The following is a 22,022-nucleotide window of genomic DNA, read 5'->3' as shown; positions in this document are numbered from 1 at the left end:
TGTATGTTAAACATATCATTATTTATCTCTTACTGCTTCAGGCTAGGCACTTGGTGGGGTTTGTTGTTTTGGTTTGGGGTGTGTGTGTGTGTGTGTTTTGGGTTGTTTCTTTCTTTCTTTCAGGAAAAAAAAACCCAAAACCTGCCATATTATATTGGTACCAACGATCTTGTTTTAATTATTAGGCAGGAAAAGGAAAAAAGTGAGATGAAATTCAAAATTACAAGGCCAAAACCACATGTAATTAAAAAAGACACATAAATTACGGGTTTAAGAAAGAAGTAGTGAACATCCTTTTCAGACAAGAAGTAGAAGCTTCCAGGTCTTGGCACAACCCCCCTATTTAGCTCTATAGCCTTAGAAACCTGGTTTTCAGCAATCTTAGAGAACACCTGATCTCAAACATTTATGTAAAACTACCTATGTGTTTGTTCCTCTGCTTAGTTACTTGCTTCAAATATATAGAATTTACATTCTAAGGAATACATTCGCTCATCAGAATCACTATGGCAAAAATAACTACTCGGCAGTTGCTTCTCTACGGTACTTAAATTTTAAATAAAGATAGGCCAGAAGGAAAGGGAACTGTGTGCTTTCTCAGTGCTTCTGGATTTCCTTAAATGAGCCACTGCCAAGACATTGTGGTCTGGAGTAGAATACAAATAGAATACAAGGATCTTGTCTGTAGGAATTTAACAGCAAACTAAGGAAAACTTATTTTTAAAGTAATTTATTATCAGGTATCATTAACAGTATCAGCCTCACCATAGGCTTGTTTGCAGCAAGAAAGTTTTAATTTCTTGCAAGGTAGTTACAACTTAACATCACAAGTTCTTTCTTAGAACTGCCACAGTTAATACTCCCTAAATTCTAAACCACTGAAAAACACTTACGTGGTCAACAAGAAAAATAAACACTCTGTACAAAATTAGCTTCGGCCCAAAGGAGAACTGAACCCAGGACTAATTGTTCAGACTTTGCTGCACATATAACCTGTTTGGACAAAGAAACAACAGCAACTGTCAGCTACCATCGATCATTTACATTATGTTTAGAGTGAATCTTAAATCATTGTCTCTTTGGAAAGAAAGAGAAAATTGAGATAGATACTGAACTGTCAAAAGCAGAAAGCTTTGTAATTGAGGGTCTTTCACAAAAACTTTGAAGTCAACCAGAGGCTACAGAAGCTATTGAGCTTTTAAACATCCTGACGACTCACTAATGAGCACATATTTGTAGAAACCCTACAGGAGACAAATGCTATAAACTTCATAGTGAACTAGAAATAAGAGTCTTGGGAAATCTATGCCTAATCAGAGTAAAAGCCAATTTTGTTATAGTATATATTAAATAAATGCCTTAGTGAATTTCAGCAAGTAGAATCAGATTTGAGGTATTATAGACAGTGCTTACTGGTTCAGCTCTGAAAACAGTGAGGATAGATACAAATAAAACACAGAGATCAGCTTATTTTTGTTTCGCAAAGTTGAAGGCTTTTTTAAACTTTGTGGAAAATCTTTGAGGCATTTACTTACCGTAGAGCTACCATTTTAACTAACTCAATGCATAGTTCAGAACGCACAAAGTACATACTTCTCAATTTAAATATAACCCAAAAATATTCACTCCTTTTATTCACAAACCTTCTAAAGTTCTTAGGAAAATTCTCCAGATAAGCATTATATATTTTGTAAGAAGGAATGGCTAGCCATCAGAATTTCTCTGTAGATTTGAACTCCGGTTTAATTCTCAGGCTGTTATAGAAATATCTTGCAAAGAAGAAAAAGTTAAGCAGTTTGCTGTCCCTACAGATGGCCAATTCAAATGCTCAAACACCCACATAGGAGAAATATAGCTCCAGCCTCTCTAGAATACTGCTATCTTGAGAAGAAGTCAGCATTGTCTTGTGTTCTCCGTTCCACAGTACTATGAGAGGTCTGATGTACTCAGCAGACGATTTTTTTTTCTCAGGCTGATTAGGACAACATAGCAGTACCAAGCTGAATTTAAAATCCAGGTTAGATTCACAGCTATGAGAAGATCCGATTTCCTGTTCCACTAGCACCTTTTCCACTTTTTCCTTCATCACCCATTACGACAAAACCACTAAGTTTTGAAGGTTTCATGACACAATCAAAGAAAGGAAAAAGTTTCATCAGCATATGGTTACCTGGAACGTGGGAGACTGGTGCTCTAACCACCATGTTACTGTTCTTAGCAGAGGGAAGAGGAGGGAGAAGTCTCTTGTTTTGATTTCAGTTTTTAACTGAATCTGAGCAACTTTCCTTCAAGTCAGTATGTGTCAAAATATTTATGCTTTTAATTAATCTGCTTTCCCTCCTATTAAACAAAATACTCTGTGAAAATTCAACAATAACTCTTTTTCCTAAACTTTTTTTGCATAACATTATTCAGAAGGCTAACAAGCCAGTATGTTTAATTTGTGTGCTCTCTCAGAGTTTTGGCTCAATGCATTCATTCAATTGTGCAAGAAATTCTTCAGTTTTAAACATCTGTTTTCACTAGGATTGAAAACACATTTCAAAAAACAACATTTCCAAGAATAGTGTGCTGCTGTAATAGGCAACTAGATCTCATCAAGCAATGAATAGGAAGGCTGGATAGCAAAGGATCAGTCTGTCTCTAAACCCATTTCTTGTAAAAAAAAAAAATATATATATATAAAAAATTAAGTCATGTTTGACATAATCCAGCGATTAAGGTTTCATTGAATCGATACATTTTGATTAAAACATTGTTCAGAGATTCCTATTGTATTTTTCCAGTGCCCCACAAGAACTCTCCAAGTAATTGCTACAGAAGTGAAAGGCTAGGTGTACAAAGAGGTAGATAGAATTCATTTGGCATGCTTTAGTTTAGAAGCATCAGCCAAAATGAAAATGTGTAAAGGGATTAAAATTTTCTGATGTTTATAAAACATCAAAAGACCAACAAATAGCTATCACACTTTGTTACTGACACACTTGCACTGTCAATGCACAGAATCACTTAAACAGAGGTTTAACTTCAGTTACCAGTATTTACACAATTATATTTGATTATTTGACGATTTTAAAAACATCAAACACCAGCCAGTTACAAAAGCACTGCAATCCTGTTTGCCAGATAGGAAACCAGAGTGTGGAGGCTTTAAAAAGCACGTAAGAATTCCATTGCAAGACACACTAGAAGTATGGGACAGTGATAGTAACTGCACCGCAATCCCAAACTAGAACTGCAATCCCCAGCTCACCCTTCCTCAGTGAACAGCAAATGCCTTGGCGAACCAGCTGGAAAAGGAAACTTTGAATTATTTTTATCAGTGTATACAGTATTGCTTATAAACTGGCTAAGATACCTTTAAATGACCATCACTTCCATATGTTTTGTTGCAGAAGTCTGCTACTCTCACAGCATTCCCGTGTTCCAAACGGAAAACGTTTTTTATGCTCCATAATAGACTATTCTTGTCAGCACTTCTTTGGAGATCTCAGCTAACTCATGCCGCACATCGCTTAGCTTGTACAAGCTGATAGGATTGTAAAAGACAAAACTCTCTTAATTTCATATTCTAATACTATCACTATATTCTAATACAGGCCAAAGTAGTACTAGCATACAGCACCCTCATCACTCACACAAATCATCCTTTAATATTTAAAAGTTTCATCATGAAAGTAATTTCCTCTATGATCCACTCTTACAATACTTATTGTAACTTTCTTGAAAAAACGCAAGACTACATTGGACTTTTTTTTTGCCCTCCTCCTTCCCAGTTTTAGTCCAGACTGAATGCTAAAAGCAGGGTTTGTAATCATCTTAATTATAAAGGTTTTTCTCAAATAGAAATGCATTGCTCCTGAAGACTTTATTTCCGAGGTCTTATCACCCTTAATAGAATAGGCCCAGTGGAACAGTGGAATGATATATTATGGATGCATGCACTTGTGCTATGATCTCTACATGGATGTTTAAAAAGAAGCATGTTTTCTTAAGAAAAACTGATAGTAGAAACATTTGTCTGTGTTGAAAGGGCAATGCTATTATTCTGCCCTGCATTGCTTTCTATCTCATGAACTGAATCTATTTCAGGTTCCACTGAAAATGCACACTAAGTCTCTTGTCTGAACTGCTAGAAATTCAGGTGGCCCCAGTTCAGACACATGCTGTGCTCTCACAGCATTTTCCTTGTGTATTTATAAACTTGAAATGTTAAGAGGTCTTTCTTCCCCAAACTCCTTGGAAAGCACTATATTCTTGTGGCAAGTGGATAGCTGCCGTGATCCCAAACGCGTAGGTATGCTAACACCTTTGATGGACTTCATCCTGCAAAGCTTTTATTCCAGTTTATCTTCACTAGGTACGCTGGTGACTGGGTCCTAAATCATGCCCTATTTATTGCACACCGCCCTGTGTTTGACTAATGTCATTGGAAGGACTTGGAGATTTAGCTGCCTACTTGTTGCTCATCTGGCATAGCTCTTCGAAAACATCACACACTTGTGTAGCTGTCGGTGGACTAATCAATTGCCTGCCTGTCTGCCAAGAGCCTCTCTGCTCGAGTTTCACACTCCCTTCTTTGCTTTGTGCCTCTGGTTTTGGGGCATTTTGTCAACTCCACTCTGCCAATGTGAGCATTATTCATGTGCTCCAGAAACAGGTCACAGACCTCAGCACACAGAAAAGAACAGAGGTGATGAAGCCACCTGAACAGTAACACCTCAATATCAGACAACACTGTAACATTCCAAAACCAGAGTATTTCAGCTTCCAGCTGAAATATCTTTTTTAAATTTCTTTTCTAGTACTCAATTCTTCAATGACAACAAAAATGACAAACACCATGGAAAACTGTCATTTTTCAATGAAAACCTTAGTTCAAGTTAAACTCCTCATCTTTAGTGTGCAGCTTCCGTTGAAAAATTTCAACTAATTCTTCAGCACTCCTAACTTTTGGGATGAAGCTGAGCCAACCTAACAGCTTGTCATCATCCAAAGGGCACATTTACTCCCCTTCTTTCCCTTTTCTTTCCCCGCTCTGGGTACTCAGCTGACTGTTAACCTGGCAGAAAATTAATCCAGCATAGGAAAAGTGCAATATGCCTTTACTAAACTAATCCACACCTGATAATTTTGTTGATTGCATTTAGGTATTGGTATCACAGTACTTAGTATGTAGGCAGAGAGTAATCTTTAAACATATGTTTCCCACCTTTCCATTGTTTGTTTGATCTCAAAGTTATTAAGACAATTGATACCATTTGAGTTTCTTCCCAATATTAAATCACGTCAGTCACTTGAATTTATAAGCAATCTGTATTTGAACAAACAACATCTATGTTCCCTACAGGTTACAAGAAGCTGAAGAACAGCTAAAGCACAAGTCTTCTATAGCTGTCCTCTGATTAATCAAATATAGGCCACGTCAAGCATACTAATGTCTACCGGACTGTAACCACGCAGCGGTATACACTATACACATATACCGTGTAGTGATATATGAATTTTGGTGCAACTTTTGCCAAGGTGAGAAACACAAAGCTGCCTTCTGTTTTGCTGAACCAAACCAGAGAAAAGCAATCATTTGGTTCATAGACACGTTGATTGCTGCAAATGATTGAAAGAGAGGAAGAAGGTTGTCAATGTGTTGTTAACTACTGTATTGCAGTAACCAAAATCCTGAAATATATGGATAACTGAGTAGTTAAAAACTCCAAGTTCTCATTCTGATGTACGTAAGTATGACACGTCAGAAGAGCAAGCATGAAACAAGAGCTACTTAAGCTAAGTTTGTGATCTGATGCTACAAATCCTTTGGTGGCAATCTCACTACTACTTCTGACTGCTCAGTCCCACCACTGACAGGTTTCACTGCTGTTATGCCACGTGCGTTTCCTGATCTGATTTAGAGTTCGGTTTGATGGACAGGTGGATTTACTCAACAGAGAGCCATTGTGGGTTTCTCCATTCCACTTTTTATTCCCCGTTCTTCCTTTGCTCTAAGCTCCTAAATCCTTCAAATATCTCTACGTTAGTCAGGCAGGTGCCACAAAAACGACTAGAAAGAAGGGAGAGGCCATCCAGAATTTGTTACTCAGCATATCTAAAGTGTGTCAGTGCCATCACAGCCAGCACTGTTTGCCCTTCGTGCCAATGGAAGCCACGAACCTTCCCCTGAAAAAGGCTAGATATTAACCCAGGACAATGTCTAGCAGAATTCCAAGAATAAGAAGGCCAAATTGGGAACTGAAAAACAATGCATGTGTTACTCGCGGGCTACTCAGGATATACTAGATAGGACACAAAGTCATAAGATCTTGTCTTCTCCTGGATAGGATGAGAGTAGCTAGGCAGAATCCAGAAAAGGAGTAAGGCAGCAACCTTGTTACAAGCACTGGCAGTAAGGAAGTGCCTTCGCTCCCTCTTTTCTTTCTTCTCCTCAGGTCTTAGTCCCTGCCTGCGTGCCCTAGATGCTACAGGGTTAGGAAATTGTGAGGGATTGCAGGAGGAACTGCGCAGCCCTCAGAAGCTAACACAGCACTCTATGCCTGATTATCCTAGAAATAACCTGTTCTAAAGTGTTCAATACCCCTACAATGAAGATTGTCCTCTCCCATATGCCCTCCCAGCATAGATTCCTGTCATTAAATATTTTTTTTTAGTAAAAAGATATGGCCAAGTTATTACTTTTAAACATTTAGACAGCCTTACCTACTTCCTGTTTTAGGTATTTCTTTCCATAGAATTGGCAAGAGAATCTTTAGAAAGTAGGAATTGGAAAGGATCCTAAAAGCAGACAAAGAAAAGAACACTTGCAATCAACACCACAGACACAAAAAGAGCAAATGGGCTAATACATCTTCAATTCTTGCACGCAGCAAAGGAACATACATGATACTCTGCACAGTCCTGGAAGCTCACAAGTGTAAGAATGGCTCCTACAACTAGACAACAGAAGTTGAGTGAAGACTACTTCTCTTTAGCAGCAGCTCATAGTGGCAATCTCTGAAGAAGTGGCAGTCATGACCCAAATATACAATAGTATTGCTTACTTTATAATTTTTGCTTTTTTTGCAAGTCTTACATAGTTTTTAAGTGCTATTTGAAATAGGTATAATATGGACCATAATCTTTCCTGTTTAGAAACATTAGATTTTTATTAACTTTAGCTAAACAGTGCAAAGAAAAAGTGCGCAATCCCATTAAACAGTTCTGAGATGTCTTCTTGATCTGCCTCAGATCCCTCTGAATTTACTAGATGCACAGAAGAAAACCAGGACCTACCTTATATCACACTGTCGGCTACACAGCCATCTTCAGATCAATTTCTGCAATTCAACAGTAGCATTAGCAGAATGAGCACTTGAGTAAAAACCACACGGAAAGGCTTTTACTCTAAAACATTACCCACTAAAGAAATCTGTACACATGGCAATCTGCACCAATTCCTATAGTACTATGTACAAGCAAGAAATAACATGTGAACCATCATTGTAGTCTATTTTTTCCAATACTTTTAAAAGTCCGTGCTTGGATCTACAGTTTGTAAAGCTTCTGACAGCCTCTGATTTATAGCTCTATGCTCTGCATTGACCATATCAACTAGATGATTTTAACAGTATGGTATCCAGGCAGGAAAGCTGTAAGACAACAGCAGTAAAATATAAAGATTCATTCCCCCACCTTGTGGGTAACTACTGAAACAACAATTCACAGTAGCATCTCATCATTTGCAACCTAGACACTATCAAATTTCACACACGGATTTCTGCTATACCACAGTGAGTGAAACTTAAAAAAATCTTTGCAGTTAACTTCAAGTTGAAGTAATACGCTCTGTTTTATTTTTAAAATTCCACAGAAACTTAAGACAATGCCTACTCTTTTGATGCTTGTCAGCATCAGTAATCAATTACTCGAGGCTGGTGTGCTCTGTTGAAGTGTGAAGAATGGCTTAACAACATACAGCAAAAAGGTAGCTAACTGGGGTTTAAATTTAAGAGAAAAGTTTTTCCAGGACTGTCCCTGTAACAGGCCTACTGATAATATTCTAATTAAAAAACAATTGTACAATTGCTCCCCAACATGTTTGTCAGAGTGTCTAAACTCTGAGAGTTATACTAAACTCTCATTTTCTCTTGTTATTTGATTATGTATCTATGAAGACAGGATGAGGGCTAAAACTGGGTTGCTTAAGCATAAGATACTGACTTCATGATATTTTCTGTTCTGCTTTTACTGATAATTAAGCTGCAACAATCTTATGGGATCAGTTGCAGAAGTCTTTTTGGACTCCTTAAGAGCATCTTAGCCCAATGCCATAGCTTTTTAAAAGTCAACAGCAAATTTCTTTCCAGCAGGTAAATGGAAAGCACAGCCAAAGGCGAAGCCGACAATAAACACAAGAGGAAGCTCTATAAGCACAATACAGTCCTCATACATCAACTAAGTCAAGGGCAGATTCAGGACCACATTTATCAGAGCAGAGACCAGGACCTGCACTGTTCAGTGATTTATCTATAAAGCTTTGATTATGTATGAGAGCAATTTATGTCATACCTGATGGGGAAACGTTTCAAACCCCTAGAAGTACGCTACATTATACAGTGTACAAGCAGCTTCCCTATTTTTCAAGTCTGTTTTGGACAAGCATTTTTCAGAATTATACATCCTTACTGTGCTTACCTTTGATCAACAGTTGAGTCCAGAAGCAATGTGGACACAACACAAGATGAACAGTGGAATGTGAGTCTTGTCAAATTACCAATAAAGAGAATTTTCAGTGGTTGATCTGCTGAGTCCAGTAAAGTGCCTGGTAATGGCACTGCCTCCCTGATAGAAACCCGAAAAAAATTTCTTCTCCTTGTTAAAATTCAACACAGTTATTGCTTTCAAGTAGCAGAGTTTGTCTTCGTAACTAGAGGTGTTTTCCCAGTTATTGATGCAAAAGGAATTTGTAGCAGGATTTCGATATATCAAATTAACTTTTTACCAGTTTTTTACCTCTGGAGTTAACTGTTTTACAGATATATCACCATCCTGCTCTCATTTTCCTTCATTCCCAAGCTACCATGCCAATATTATGGGGTTCCTCCCGCCTCCCTCTCCCCACTGCCCCAACGCAATCCAAAGATGAGATCAGGATAGACCATGAACATTCTCACTCTAAAATAAATAACAAAGAAAATAAAATAACTTCAAAGTAGAAGTTTACTTGTTGACCTGCAGGAAGGGCAAGGATACAATGAACTGAATCAAGTTTTAAATTCACATGTTCCTTTGATAGGTCAACTCTTTCCTTCTTAGAGTTACTTCTCCTTTCATACTTAAGCTTTTCTCCTTCAGACAAGTCAGGTGATTAGATTAAGCTACCATCTTAGCTGCTGACAAACATCTTGAAAACTCCAAAACAGGACCAAATTGCAGCACAGAGATAATAAATGCTAAAATCTGTAGATCTGTGTATTTGCATCATTGTTACTTATGCAAATCAGATCCATAATCCAAGAAAGGCAATTGCATTAGGTTTATTAGTAAATTGAACAATATTCATATACTTGGAACGAGTTTTATTTTACATCTAGATGTCTAACTTTTTTTTTTTTTCCTTCAATCTGCCCTTAATGTGCTGTGTGGTATCATCTGTTTAACTGATAACTGCCATCTCCCTCAAAAGCATACCTTTGTCGAGGAAACTTTAATAAAGCGACTAAAGCTTTAATTCTTCCAATGGAACCTGAAGTTGTATACGCTGATTCTCAAATCCCTCCACTTGTTTCTTACATTAAGATTTCTCTTGAAGTGGTCAGTCCACTGGCATCTATTCCAAATTAAGTCTTCACACTCAGGTTTGACTAAATGCGACTTTATAAGCTGTTGAAAGAATTATTTTGTTAAACAGATGCTAGCTAGTTTCAAAAGGTTTCATAAGTCAGTTTCCACTTGTAAAATCAAATTCTTTTTATTTTACTTTTAAATACTCTGCGTGACCCCTTATATAAATACTCCTTGTTGTCAACCAAAGACCAGGTTAGAATATACCAAGTGTAATCACTGTGCCGCTCTATTACAACAAAAGCATATTTACTGCCAACAATGAAATAAAGATATGGGTACATTGATTGTTAAAGCTGAATCAATTTATCCCCTCCTTCAGCTTCACAATTAATCCCCTCTAAAACTATTTATATCTCTTACTACTAAGCCACTCCATATTCGGTATCTATAACAAACCAAACATTCTTGCAGACTCTGTGAGTGTTGAGAAAATGGTTAACATGATGGTGAAAGGTGTAATGTTGTTTTGATGGGTATAGTTCAAATTAACCCAGGAAACATAGAAACTTACAAACTTTGGGGTTTTTCTTTCTTTTTTGGGGAAGAGAAGTGTATTTCAGATTTCTTGTTGCAAAAAAATAAAAAAATAAGAAAATCACATAACAGCTGGGGGTGGAAGATACCTGTTGAGATTGCACAGTCCAACCAGTCAGCTAGAGCATGTTGTTCAGGACCATGTCAACTCAGGTTGGTAATATCTACAAGGATGGAGATTCCACAGTCTGAGTGTTTAAGAGTGTTGGGTGGTGGTATTTGCTGCTTTTAAAAGTTCACTTCAGTAGTTTTAGTCATTGGTTTATTGTAATTCTGTATAGAATGACTGGTAGTATAAACTTAATGAATATAGGGTCCTTTTAAGAGGAACAAGTCTGAACTAAAACCAATTAAAATTTCTATTGAAAGAGATCCTAAAAATCCCTCTTAACAGTTAACGTAAAATGGACCAGGCTCATGTAGTAAGTTAGTAAAGAAGCTGATTGTATTCTCAAAATACAACATTTCAGCATGTGAAGACTTACTAGTCTCCAGATTGGACAGTAATTCAATGAAAATTATCACAGTAAAATACTCCCTAAAAAAAGCCCACATTGCAGTGAAATTGTTAGCCCCACCCTGGGAAGAACCACATATACCCATTATCTATTCTATAAGTTCTCATGTCTTTCTCTTTTTTTTTTAAGGCATTAGATAGTTCTAAAATCATAAGCAAAAGCATATTAACGTGTTTTTTACATGAAACAGTTTGATTTTATGATTTTCTGCTACCATCCTTCAAAAGCGTTACTAGGTTGAGATAGATCAACATTGAGGAAAGACATACCGTTCCCTACCTCGGAAGCAACTGAGCATACCGAGGAAGGGATGGCATGATAGAAAGGACTGACAAAGTTTCAGAAAGGAGGCTACAGCTCAAGCAAGAGAGTAAGAAAACAACTGCAAGGACTAAAGATGCATCCAGGCCTCATAAAAAAAAAAAAACAAAAAAAACCAAAAAAACCCAAACAAACCCAAAACAAAACAAACTTAAAAATGCTTTTGAAGAGCCAGAGAAACCTACGGTGAGCCAGAAAGCAATGGAGTAACTGAAGCAAAGCAAGGACCCAGGCCCAACCGAAATGCTTGCAGTTCTAATTAACAAGCTAGCATTCCATGTCTTACATTCAGTAAAACTTGGCTTTTGAGACAGCAAAAACTTCTGGGAGCTTATTGTAAGGAAAGGTCTAGGAAGATCCCAACAGTTCGGCCAACTTGCGTGCTCAGTAATACTGAAACTCTAGAGCTTCACAGAAACATAAAATCTTAATGGTATGGGAAATCACTTTGTTGCCAGACAATTAAAAAACAAAACAACCAACCAATGAAACAAAAGCCAAAATCTTTGAAAAGGTCTTCAACTATGTGCTGCAATGTAAAGTGGAAATTCACAGTCCCTCAGCCAGCACTTCAGGAAGATGCACCAGCTTAAGCAAAAGAGCAGAAAGAGAACCAGAAAAGAAAGTTGCCGAAGTCAGAGAGCAAAGCCCAGGTACAGCACACGGCAACTGCAGCCAGAGAGAATGCAGCAATGCAAAAGGCTGGATAAAAACCGAGAGCAAAGACACAAGGTAAAACGGAATGGAACACTGGAGGAAAGTACAGGACAAGCACTGGAAACCTATTGGTCCCGAACATCTATCTTCATTTAGCAAGAAATGGAATTCCTTAGCGAATGATCTCTCTCATGTTCTCTCGAGTGCTTGATCCAAGTGGTAAAGCAAGTCGGTCATTACTTCTTCAGCCGGAATTTTAGTGCCATCTACCAGTTCAAATTCAGCTAGCAACCCAAACTGCAAAGACATGCATTTCAAGATAAAAAAATTGTTCTACAGAAGCCTACTACTACTTCAGACTATTTTAAATAGGAAGCTACTTCATTGCACCTAGTGACATATAAAGTGCGAAGATAAAATATCCACTGTTTACGATTCAAGTCAGAAAGTTTACAAATAAAAAAGAGGAAGTACAGAATTGAATCAAGCAGAGGACTGGAGTGAGAAATGTGTCATCAGAACTGCTTTAAGTGCCAATACTCCACCTCAAAATAGGCACATGGTCCCATCTAAACATGCCCTGAGAGTAGACCAAAATGAAATCCATTTTCAACTATGAATTAAGAGGTAGTACACATACAACTATCCCTTAAATGCCAGAAACGAAACTGAAAGAAAGACTGGGTTGTAGAAAGCTCTTCTGCAGTATGCTAGTACTGCAATAAACAACATTTCAAATCATAGCAGAAATAATTGCATATAAAAATTTATTGTCTTTTTTTTAAAATACAGGCTTGAAATACATACAACCTAGACAGCTAATTTAGTTAATGTTGAGCAGAACTTTCTAGAAAATAGGTGCTATCACAGAATTAAAGGTTGTACCACATTGTTTCCACTGTAGCAAGCCAGATTAATAGCCATGTCCGTACAGCAGCAATAAAACCATGTCTGCAGATGCTCTCTAAAAGGTCTGTGTTTGGCAGCTTACTTTCAAATACCTTAAGCTTTCTAGCTTTGCTGAGATCATAGGTACAGGTTAAGAGTACATTTATAGAATCCACCAGCCCTTAAGTATAAAGACAGTTTAAAAAAATCCAGGCCTAGTTCTCATGATTGCTCCACTTACTGAATAGATCTATGCAAGAATATTGCCATTTTTATTCATTGAGTTTTTAATCTATAGCTATTATCTGGTACAAAATTAAATTTAAAAAAAAACCAGAAATCATTCTTTCCAAGTGAAGTAAGTTGAAAAGAGCAAATTTTCACAAGTAAGTATTTGCAAGGACACTTTCTATCTTGTTTGAAAGCCAAAGACGGACAGCAAGAGCTGTTAGTTCACCGATCACTGAACTCAAATCTGTTTGCTCATGTAGTCCTTGACCCAGACACTTATGTATATGCCTGGTCTTAAGAATGGAACTTGTCTCAGTGAAGTTTGTGGGATTATTCATACCATTAAGAACTAGGCATATACTTTAAATGTGCTTAAATGTCTTGCTAAACTGCAGGCTAAGAGTCTTCAGGAAAAGAAACTGCAACAAAAATATTTTATCGGAAGTGACTTGTAGCTTAATGAGGTGGCATTCTTCCAGTGGAGCAACTATAAACTCAAATACGGAAAGCTAATTACTTTGATATAAGCTTCTGACATACAATGCTGTCTAAAACCAGCGTGCTGTTCCTCCTGGAGAAGTCTTTAAGCTACAGCGATACAACCAAAACCATATACATACATATGACAGGTGAATAATATTTTCCATTTTTAAAGTGCAGATTTTCATTTACAGTATAAGCCACAACATTCCAAAGTAAGTATTTCCAGACAACAGCCGCCTGAATACACATTCATTCTTCGGTTGGTCCAGTGCAGTATTTTCTAATACTGAACAGACAAGAAAGAAATTATAGTAGCTAAATTGTGTACACTTCTTTCTTAATTTAAAGAGAATGCTGCCTAAAATAGAAGGAGTTTTTAATCAGTTTCAATCGGTAACAGAAGTACTTTATTTTGCAAAACTCTAGAACCACGATTACTACAACCTGTCTGTAAACCATAAACTTAGAGTGCAAGTCAGATAACCCCTTTATTTTAGAGCCCATTTACAAAAACTCCTGACACGAAGAGTAGAAAGGAAAATTTCAGAGTGGAAAAACATTTTAGCAAAAGGTGCAATTTGTAAACTTAAACACATATTTTAGAATAATAAAATCTATAGTTTTAGAAAGAGGCATAGCTTCTTAAAATAAAGTGTTTATGGCTGTTAACTTTGAAGGAAGCCCTCAGGTATTTTATCTTTACTTTCTGCACAATGTTTCCATGTGCTGCTTCTAATCAATTTTAGTGATAAAATTGCATACCAAAGGTCAAACCCGATAAATCCTGTCAATCAAGATAGCATTTGCGGTTTCTTCAACTGCAATGACGCTTGTTTCACCAGCTTGTGTTGTTTTCTTGTTGCCTGGGCTTCCTGAATGGCACAACAAATCCGCTGTAAAGCAACATATTGAAAAAAAAGAAAATGAAAGCACGCAATCTGCAGTTTTCTTCCGTAAGATGCTACTAAAAATAGTTCATTTAACAAACATTAAAACCTATATACACACTGGCTAGTTTATGAGCCTTAAGGTAGATACATAGCTTCTGATTCACGTGCATAATATTCAGCCCAGAAAAGGCTTCAGTGATATTGTCAACCTACTCCACATTTTCAAGTTGATGATGTGATTCACACTTAACTAGATAAACCCTCCTCAGGTAGCACCCCAATACAGGTGATCTAATTTTAAATAAGCAAATGAAATTTCCAATACTATAAGCTCTGAAGGCTTTCGAATTCAGGCCATTTAAAGATCCAGCATTCAACTCCTGTCCCATCAGCCTACACAGCTGGGAACTACCGCCTGGATTATTAACACATAAACACTGTAAAACAGCAGTTAGCATTTAAATAGCCATTTCACATAAGTAACATTCAGTAACACAAATTTAAGGATGCATTCCTTCTGTCTTTGCTGAATTTTCAATATTATGGGATCAAAGGTCTCAAATAAATATACTGATCAAGTACTGCAACATACTAGATCGATTAATCGGCACACATCAACTCTTGACATCCTCTGTTCCTGCTGCTGCACATTTTTTAGCAAAAGTATAAATGCTGTAAGTGTAAGGTCTTTTAAAGAAAATTTATTATCAGATCAAATTAAGAACTTTTCTCTCTTCTAAAATTGATAGAAAAGTCTTGAAAGTCTACAACTACAAGATTCAGTCTGAAGTGAAGTGCCTCAGAAGAGGACTACGTTGAGTCCAAACAAGCAAGAGGTTTGCATTATCTGGAAATTTAAGTGAATCATTCACGATAATTAAATGAAGACATGAATGACAGCAGGCGTTTTTGAAAATATTTACAATTAAAAGCACTCGCAAACTGGATAGTTAGTTGAAATCAACAAAATGATAAATTAAAATAGAGCGTAACAATAATTCTCGAATTAGGAACAACTTAACTGAACAAAGCAGTGCAACTAAACCTGTCATTTTTATTTCATTCCTGAATCCAAACAATCTAATAGTTAAATCAACCTCACGTCTCAACTATCTAACATTAAACGTATTGTACATTATGCATAAAATGGGCATACATAATATTAACACAGGGATATATCTCTAGTCTGAGAGAATAAACATCAATGTGACATGTGTCAATACCTAGGGGAAAAAAACCAAGCAAAACATACTGGGGTAGCTGGGATGGTCGCTCCGATTTTACTTGAGTAATTCCAGGATTTAGTGAAAGCTGAAGTATTTGAAATGCTTGTGAGGGCTTTTTTTCAATAAAAGTAAACGTAATTTATACAACAATGACTACTAAAATAAGCAATAACTTAAATTGGATGGACAAATACCATGCATCAGGTGTACTCAAAGTATTTCAAGCATTTATGGATTTCTGATAACCCATGGAGGCTGGGGAAAGACTCAGAGGACTAGAGAGGGACAAACCTAAACCCCTTGTTTGTTTTTTAGGGGAGACAGAAAGAACAAGGAGGCTACAAGATAACCTTAACCTGACCTTAAAAGACATTTGTTTCAGGCACATACAAAGGGCACCACAGAAGTCCTCACAGAAGTGAATTATTTGTGAAGCGTACTTTTTTTTGTCTTCCTATCAAATTGGTATAGCTTTACAAGTGGGATCTATGCAACAAGGCGAGATGCAAAATGAAGAGTAATACTGATAAACTCAAGAAACAGAAATCTACAGAAGGTAAATGGGTAGTGCTGCACTTCAGGACAGAAAAATTCATTTTCAATATATACATACCAGCATAAACACTAGCAAAGGAGCGTGCAGTTAGGCAATAGCAGAAAAAAAAGATAATTAAACACAAAGTATCCTTCTAGGGTAGCCTTTGTGCTTTGTACAATGTTCCAGCTTTGGCCATGACACTAAGATACAGAAAAAACTGTAAGGATTTAAATTGGTTAACTAAAAGTGTGATTTGGAAGACATGCTGTAAGAAAAAGCTGAAGGAACTTTTTCTTTAGACAGCAGACAGTGAAGAAATAATATAGACTTCTAGTAGATCAAAAAAAGTGCCTCAAAACAACAGCAATTTTTTTCCCTTCCTAGTCTAACCCATTTTAGAAGGCTTGATCAATTTAATAGAAGCAATTTGGCACCTTTTCTGATTCTAACTGCTGACTTGCCATATACTAGAGCTCCAGTTTCAAGCACGCTTCCAAGATGCTGTGGATCTAATTGATTGCACTTTTGGTATCAGGGTGATGATCTCTCATCATCTGATACAAAACTACAGTAAGACACATGGTTTCCTAGGTAAATTTTTCTATTGTTGAAGCACCCTGGAATTTATACAAAATTCTTAGTTCAGCTTATACAAGTTAGCTATGAGACCCAACCATTCAACAGAATAAAAGCTTCCAAAATAAATCAGCCTCTCCATCTTCAATATGAACATTTAGAGAAAAATGGTAGAAAACCCAGGTGCAGGGAGGGGGGGAAGAATCTAAGTAAGCTTTTTCACACAAGGTACACTTCTTGAAATAGTCCAGTGATCTTGAAACAATGAGGAAGTAGCAACATTCAGAGGTATGTTGAATCCTGCAGACTATAATGTACTTAGCCTAGTACTTCAGATATTTGAATTATTTTCCTTTAATGAGTTTTAATATACAAAACATAAGACCATGCAACCTCAACCTTAAATTACTGCTGTGTTTTGTCCCTGGAATGCTTTAGACGATCTTGTCTCATTCTCCTGGTTAAACACATTTTTCAACATTCAATATCATAAACCGTCCTCAGGCACAGCAGTCTATTCTAGACTGAGCCTCTGAACATTACCATCTTTTTTACATGCTGAGTTTCAGCAGCTGTTAACAATATCATAAAGAAAGTTGATAAAAAAAAATATATATATATTATATATACCCTTGCTGTAGTTTCATCCTGAAGCTGAACTGTCTTTACACATTCATGACCTGTACTGTCCTTCCTTTGGAACATCCTTTGATCCTGTTGCAGAGAGGAACAAAAATGTACTTCAGGTGACTCACAAACCAAGAAATCAGAATCCGATACTTAAATTACTTGAATGTCAACTTCAGGTTAGATTTCCATGTGGCCCCTGTCCAACCCAACTCATACTTTCAACAGATCTTAAGGAAATGCTGTCTCATAGTCTTACAGTTTGCAGTTAGAACCATAAATAAGTTAAGAGCACGTTTGGACCTCTAAATAGTGTTAAATAAAAAGTTTTCAAGCTATTCTTACCAAGCCAGTTATTTTTAAAACATTTCCTTCGTAGGAGGGACAGCGTGTGAAGTCTTCAAATAAGTAATCCCACTCTGTGGTTAAATGGCCTAAGATTTCCACTTCTTTTACATATATCACTCTCCTGTTCAGAAGAAAAAAGTTAATACTCAATTTCTCCATGGGACTGGAACTTTGCCAGAATAACAAATCAAAATTAAGAACAGACATTTGTTTGAGAAGGCATTTTCAACGTGGATTAAAAGTATCCACTCAGTCACAGTGGAATCATGTTGCCTTAATATATATAGTGAGATAATCACTTTGTCCCTAAGACTCATAGATGATCTATGATATCACATAGTACACGCAGCCCTCCAAATCCAAACATTTTACTAGAATTAGATACTAGAGGGTAATCAGTTAATTCAAACCAGTTCCTCAGAGCCAGTCTTAACATTAACAGACTTTATCAGGATCTTGAAGAAGCTTCTTCAGCTGAAGTCTGAATTTTGAGGTGTGCTAGTCATTATAAAACAAACAGTGGAATGCCTCCTGTAGTGTCATTATGGCTAAGCCAATCTCATACTCAGGCAAGGTGGAAATTGGTGACATTTGGGATGTGGAGATCATAATCCATGGGTTCCTTTTCGTTATCTAAATGTATTTCGAAATTTTTGAGTTCTCAAACTGTGTACCAAAACTAGCAACATCTTGCATTCTAAAAATTTTCTGATGAGTAATATTAATTTTCATACTCATACAAAAACTTAGGAATCCATTTAGAGTATCTTTTAATTAACAAGATTGTAAACACATGCATTATCAAAACATTGGTTTAACTACAAACACTTACCATAGGCTAATTTGAAAAATTAGAAACAAAGAAGGGAAAAAAGAATATTTCCCACCAGTATGATGAAAGGGTCACTGACCTCAGAGCATACTGTCTTCCTGAAGCAGTAACTGGTATTGATGTCATTACCATATTACATTTTCCATAAAGGAAACAAAATAAATTATAAAAAAAAAATCAAGACGAAAACGGATAAGGAAAGTATATATGCAGAGAATAGCAATCAGGTTAGACTTAGTCAGATGTCTAATCCCCAAACTGAAACCAAGAGAAGCCCTTAGAAAGCCTTCAAAACTTAATACCTATTGGTAACAATAAGGTTTGCTCTTCTGCCTCTTGGAAGTGCACAGTGGTATTGATAGCTCTCGTTTTCCAGCTTTCTGATGTGCAATTTCTGAAACAGAAATAGAAAATAATTTGGAGGCTGTAAGAAGAAAACCTAAAGCAGTGTTTTCAATTCAAAAGCCTTTTAAAAAGTTACCCCGTTGAACTAGTTCTTTAAAGGCAGGTTCTCACAGCGTTCTCACTCCTGAAGCTGAGTCACTGAAAGGTCTGATCCATTCCACTCAAGAGGTGGAACCTTGACACTGCAGTATCAGACAATATCTTTAACTTTAATTTCCTTCCTGCGCCAATAATTGTTTAGTAATGTTCATTCTGTTACACCCCATACTGCAGACTTGATTCAAGAGTGAAAATCCTGTAACCATACCTTTGAAAGCAGCAGCATGTGAACCAGACCCTTAGAAACAACTACCAAGTTACAAATACTCAAGGCACCTCAAGGTCAGGCTTCTGAAGCATTCAATGTGCCTACTCAAATTCCAAAATAAGAGGGTATATGAAAGTGTAGATCAAATTACTCATCACATTTCTTCTATCACATTTCTGGTAGACAACTACAACTCAAGTGACAAACTATGAATACAGAGGTTAAAAAAAGTCTCAAAATAAAGTACTGAAGTGCTTCCTAGTGCCCTTTTTTCCCCGGTTCTTGACTAATTTTTGGGTTACGTATTTTTCAGATTTCTTATTCTGTACATGCTGTTTAACTGAAGTATAACATTTTCTAGAGCTTGTCACCAGATTTGCAATATTCCATCAACTCCAAAGAGCACCACGGAAGACAGTCTCAAAGTCAACCCTAGATCAAGCTCACAACAACACTGGCCTAAAGGCAACAAAATTCACAGAGCAACACATCAAAGTATTTATGGGAAATGGATACTTATCAAAACACCACGTACAAAAAGATAACATTGTGAATTGAATAATGTACTACCAAAGGGAACTCAACCTCAAATTGGTTGTGAGAATACATCTGTGCCAACCACTGGTTCTCCTGCTACGAATTTGTAAGCAAGCAGGCAATCTGTTTCTGTCCACCCTACTTTGCCCCGTCCTTGATTAACTAACATAACACATTAACTATGTGTTACAGGTAAATGTAGTTGGGTTACTGTTTGAACGGATGTTAGTTGTCAGGACAGAAGTGGCCTGCTAGAATTAAATACGTGTTTCCTGTTATAATCCTGTACATATTTAGTAGCTGCAAGGTTGCTAGAATTCATGTTCTGTCTGTAACTGCCATGTACATGGTAAATAGGTAATTGTTACTGAAGGATGTACTTCTTACTAGAGAACCTTACCTATACACAGGTTGTATTAAATGCAGAGATCACAAATTCTCTGGGTGGCAAACCTACCATAGTAACAGTGTCGTATCAGACATATCTTATCTAAAAGCAACTACCAGCAGAACACTCCAATGGGAAGCTCCTAACACACCCATGCCTACTGTTCTCTTTGGGGAAGCCGTACATTGTTACATTTAAAGATGAAAACGCTTACCATGAAAAAAATGAAATAAGGAAAATACACATCAGGTTTAAAGACAGTTCTGCACTTATTTTAGACTGCAAAGCTAAGTATAGTTGTAATACGCAATACATATATTCCTATACCTCAATCATCTCATGTTTCTGAACCTGCAAATCAAAGTGCCACTGATGTTGGAATTCTGCGAAGTTATTCATAAGCAGCTAGACCGTGTTTAGAAGCCAGCAATACTGGTAACCGTAGAGCAGTTGGATTAGATAGCCTGAACCTTGGAAACAAGTGTTGGAAAGAGGGTGTGCGTACCCAGGACTTTGCCCTAAGACTCCAGCCAGCAAAAGCATCTGGATTTCTTTTATACTTAAGAAGCTTCTAACAAACATAGGGTTCCAGCACAGTAGTCAGAAAAGCCTGGTCAGGGACACTAACCTAGTTATGTTCCTTGACAACCATAAGCTCCTTACATTTAAAAATTACGATGGTCATCAGTTGAGGAATTCACAGAAACTCCAATTACTACAGTCTATGTCACAAAATAAAACTTACCATTTATTGCTAAGATCAAGAGCTTTCAACAGTCACCACGGAGAAAAGTCAACTGAGAAGCTGAAATTCAACCTATAGTGCATGCATCTCAAGCATCTACTCTACCCTCTACCACTAAGAATGCTAAATCAGTGTAAGAAGTCTTTTATAAAATACACATTCCACTTGTAAATAATGTTTACTTTGTAAAAATGAACGAAGACGGTTCATATGCATAATGTGAAAGCATGTTAGCTTTGTACTCTCTAAGCCAGTACAACCGCCTTTTTTATCATACAACCTGTTTTAATGGAAAATGTGCAGCTCCTGTGGAGGAACGTGAGGAAACGTAAGGAAGAATGAAGGCCATACATGCTCTGTCTGGATGCAGAATCCATGCACCTCAGATCAAAGTTTAGCAAGTTCTTGCAACTGGATGCCCCAAGATCGGTTGGATGTTCTTCATAGCAAAATAAGATGACCTTCAGTTTGTTTTACAGCTGTTACTGTGGAATTCAGCCTCTGTATAACAGCAAGTTTCTCCAGTTATTTCCGACAAACTAGTGAGAACAAATTAAGGAGAGAGGACTAAAAATTCAGTATGTGTTTAGTAATTCCTTATAAAGATACGTTTCCTTCTGCATTTCCATGGCTGGATCTATAAAACTGGTAAGATGAATAGAGAAGCTAAACTTCACTCCACATTTATCTGTCTATGATCAACCACGCAAGCTAAGAACTCCATGTAGTTTAAGTAACCAAAATGAAAAGACTTTTTGTCAACTTAGCTTACATCAGAATGAATTAAAAAAGGCTTCAACATTTATTTATGTTTGCATTTTATTTTCATCTATTTAAGAAGATCAACAAATGTCTTAAAATATCATCATACATTGCAACTGACCCCAAAAATCCTTTAAGCTCAAAAGTGGCTTACTCTTCAAAAGTTTAAATCAACAGCATAGTGTTTTCCTGGATTTGCTCCCTAGTGATGTGATGCTTTGAAAAACATTTTAATTGAGCATTTTCCACCAACCGAAAATATAGGGTCCACATCTTCTATAAAAAAATATCACTTTCTGACCATCTTAAAAATTTCCAAAACCGTGAAACATACATGAAAAGAAGAAAAATGCCAGCTCTCAAAGTCTTTTC

General features: G+C 36.8%; 1 protein-coding gene across 1 annotated transcript in view; it reads right to left on the bottom strand.

Moving 5' to 3' along the window:
• Positions 1-14,260: 14,260 nt before the first annotated feature.
• Positions 14,261-22,022, bottom strand: part of VPS13C (vacuolar protein sorting 13 homolog C (S. cerevisiae)) — a 135,366-nt gene continuing 127,604 nt past the window's right edge. The window contains exons 83-86 of the mRNA XM_009886726.1: positions 18,809-18,900; positions 17,672-17,795; positions 17,330-17,413; positions 14,261-14,362 (exon numbers count right to left, since the gene is read on the bottom strand). Of these exons, the coding sequence (XP_009885028.1) occupies positions 14,261-14,362; positions 17,330-17,413; positions 17,672-17,795; positions 18,809-18,900 (402 nt within the window). The remainder of the gene's footprint in view (positions 14,363-17,329; positions 17,414-17,671; positions 17,796-18,808; positions 18,901-22,022) is intronic.

This window comes from Charadrius vociferus, unplaced genomic scaffold (genome assembly GCF_000708025.1).
Source record: "Charadrius vociferus isolate BGI_N301 unplaced genomic scaffold, ASM70802v2 scaffold356, whole genome shotgun sequence".
Classification (NCBI taxonomy): Eukaryota; Metazoa; Chordata; class Aves; order Charadriiformes; family Charadriidae; genus Charadrius; species Charadrius vociferus.
This window is presented reverse-complemented; position numbering and strand designations above follow the sequence as displayed.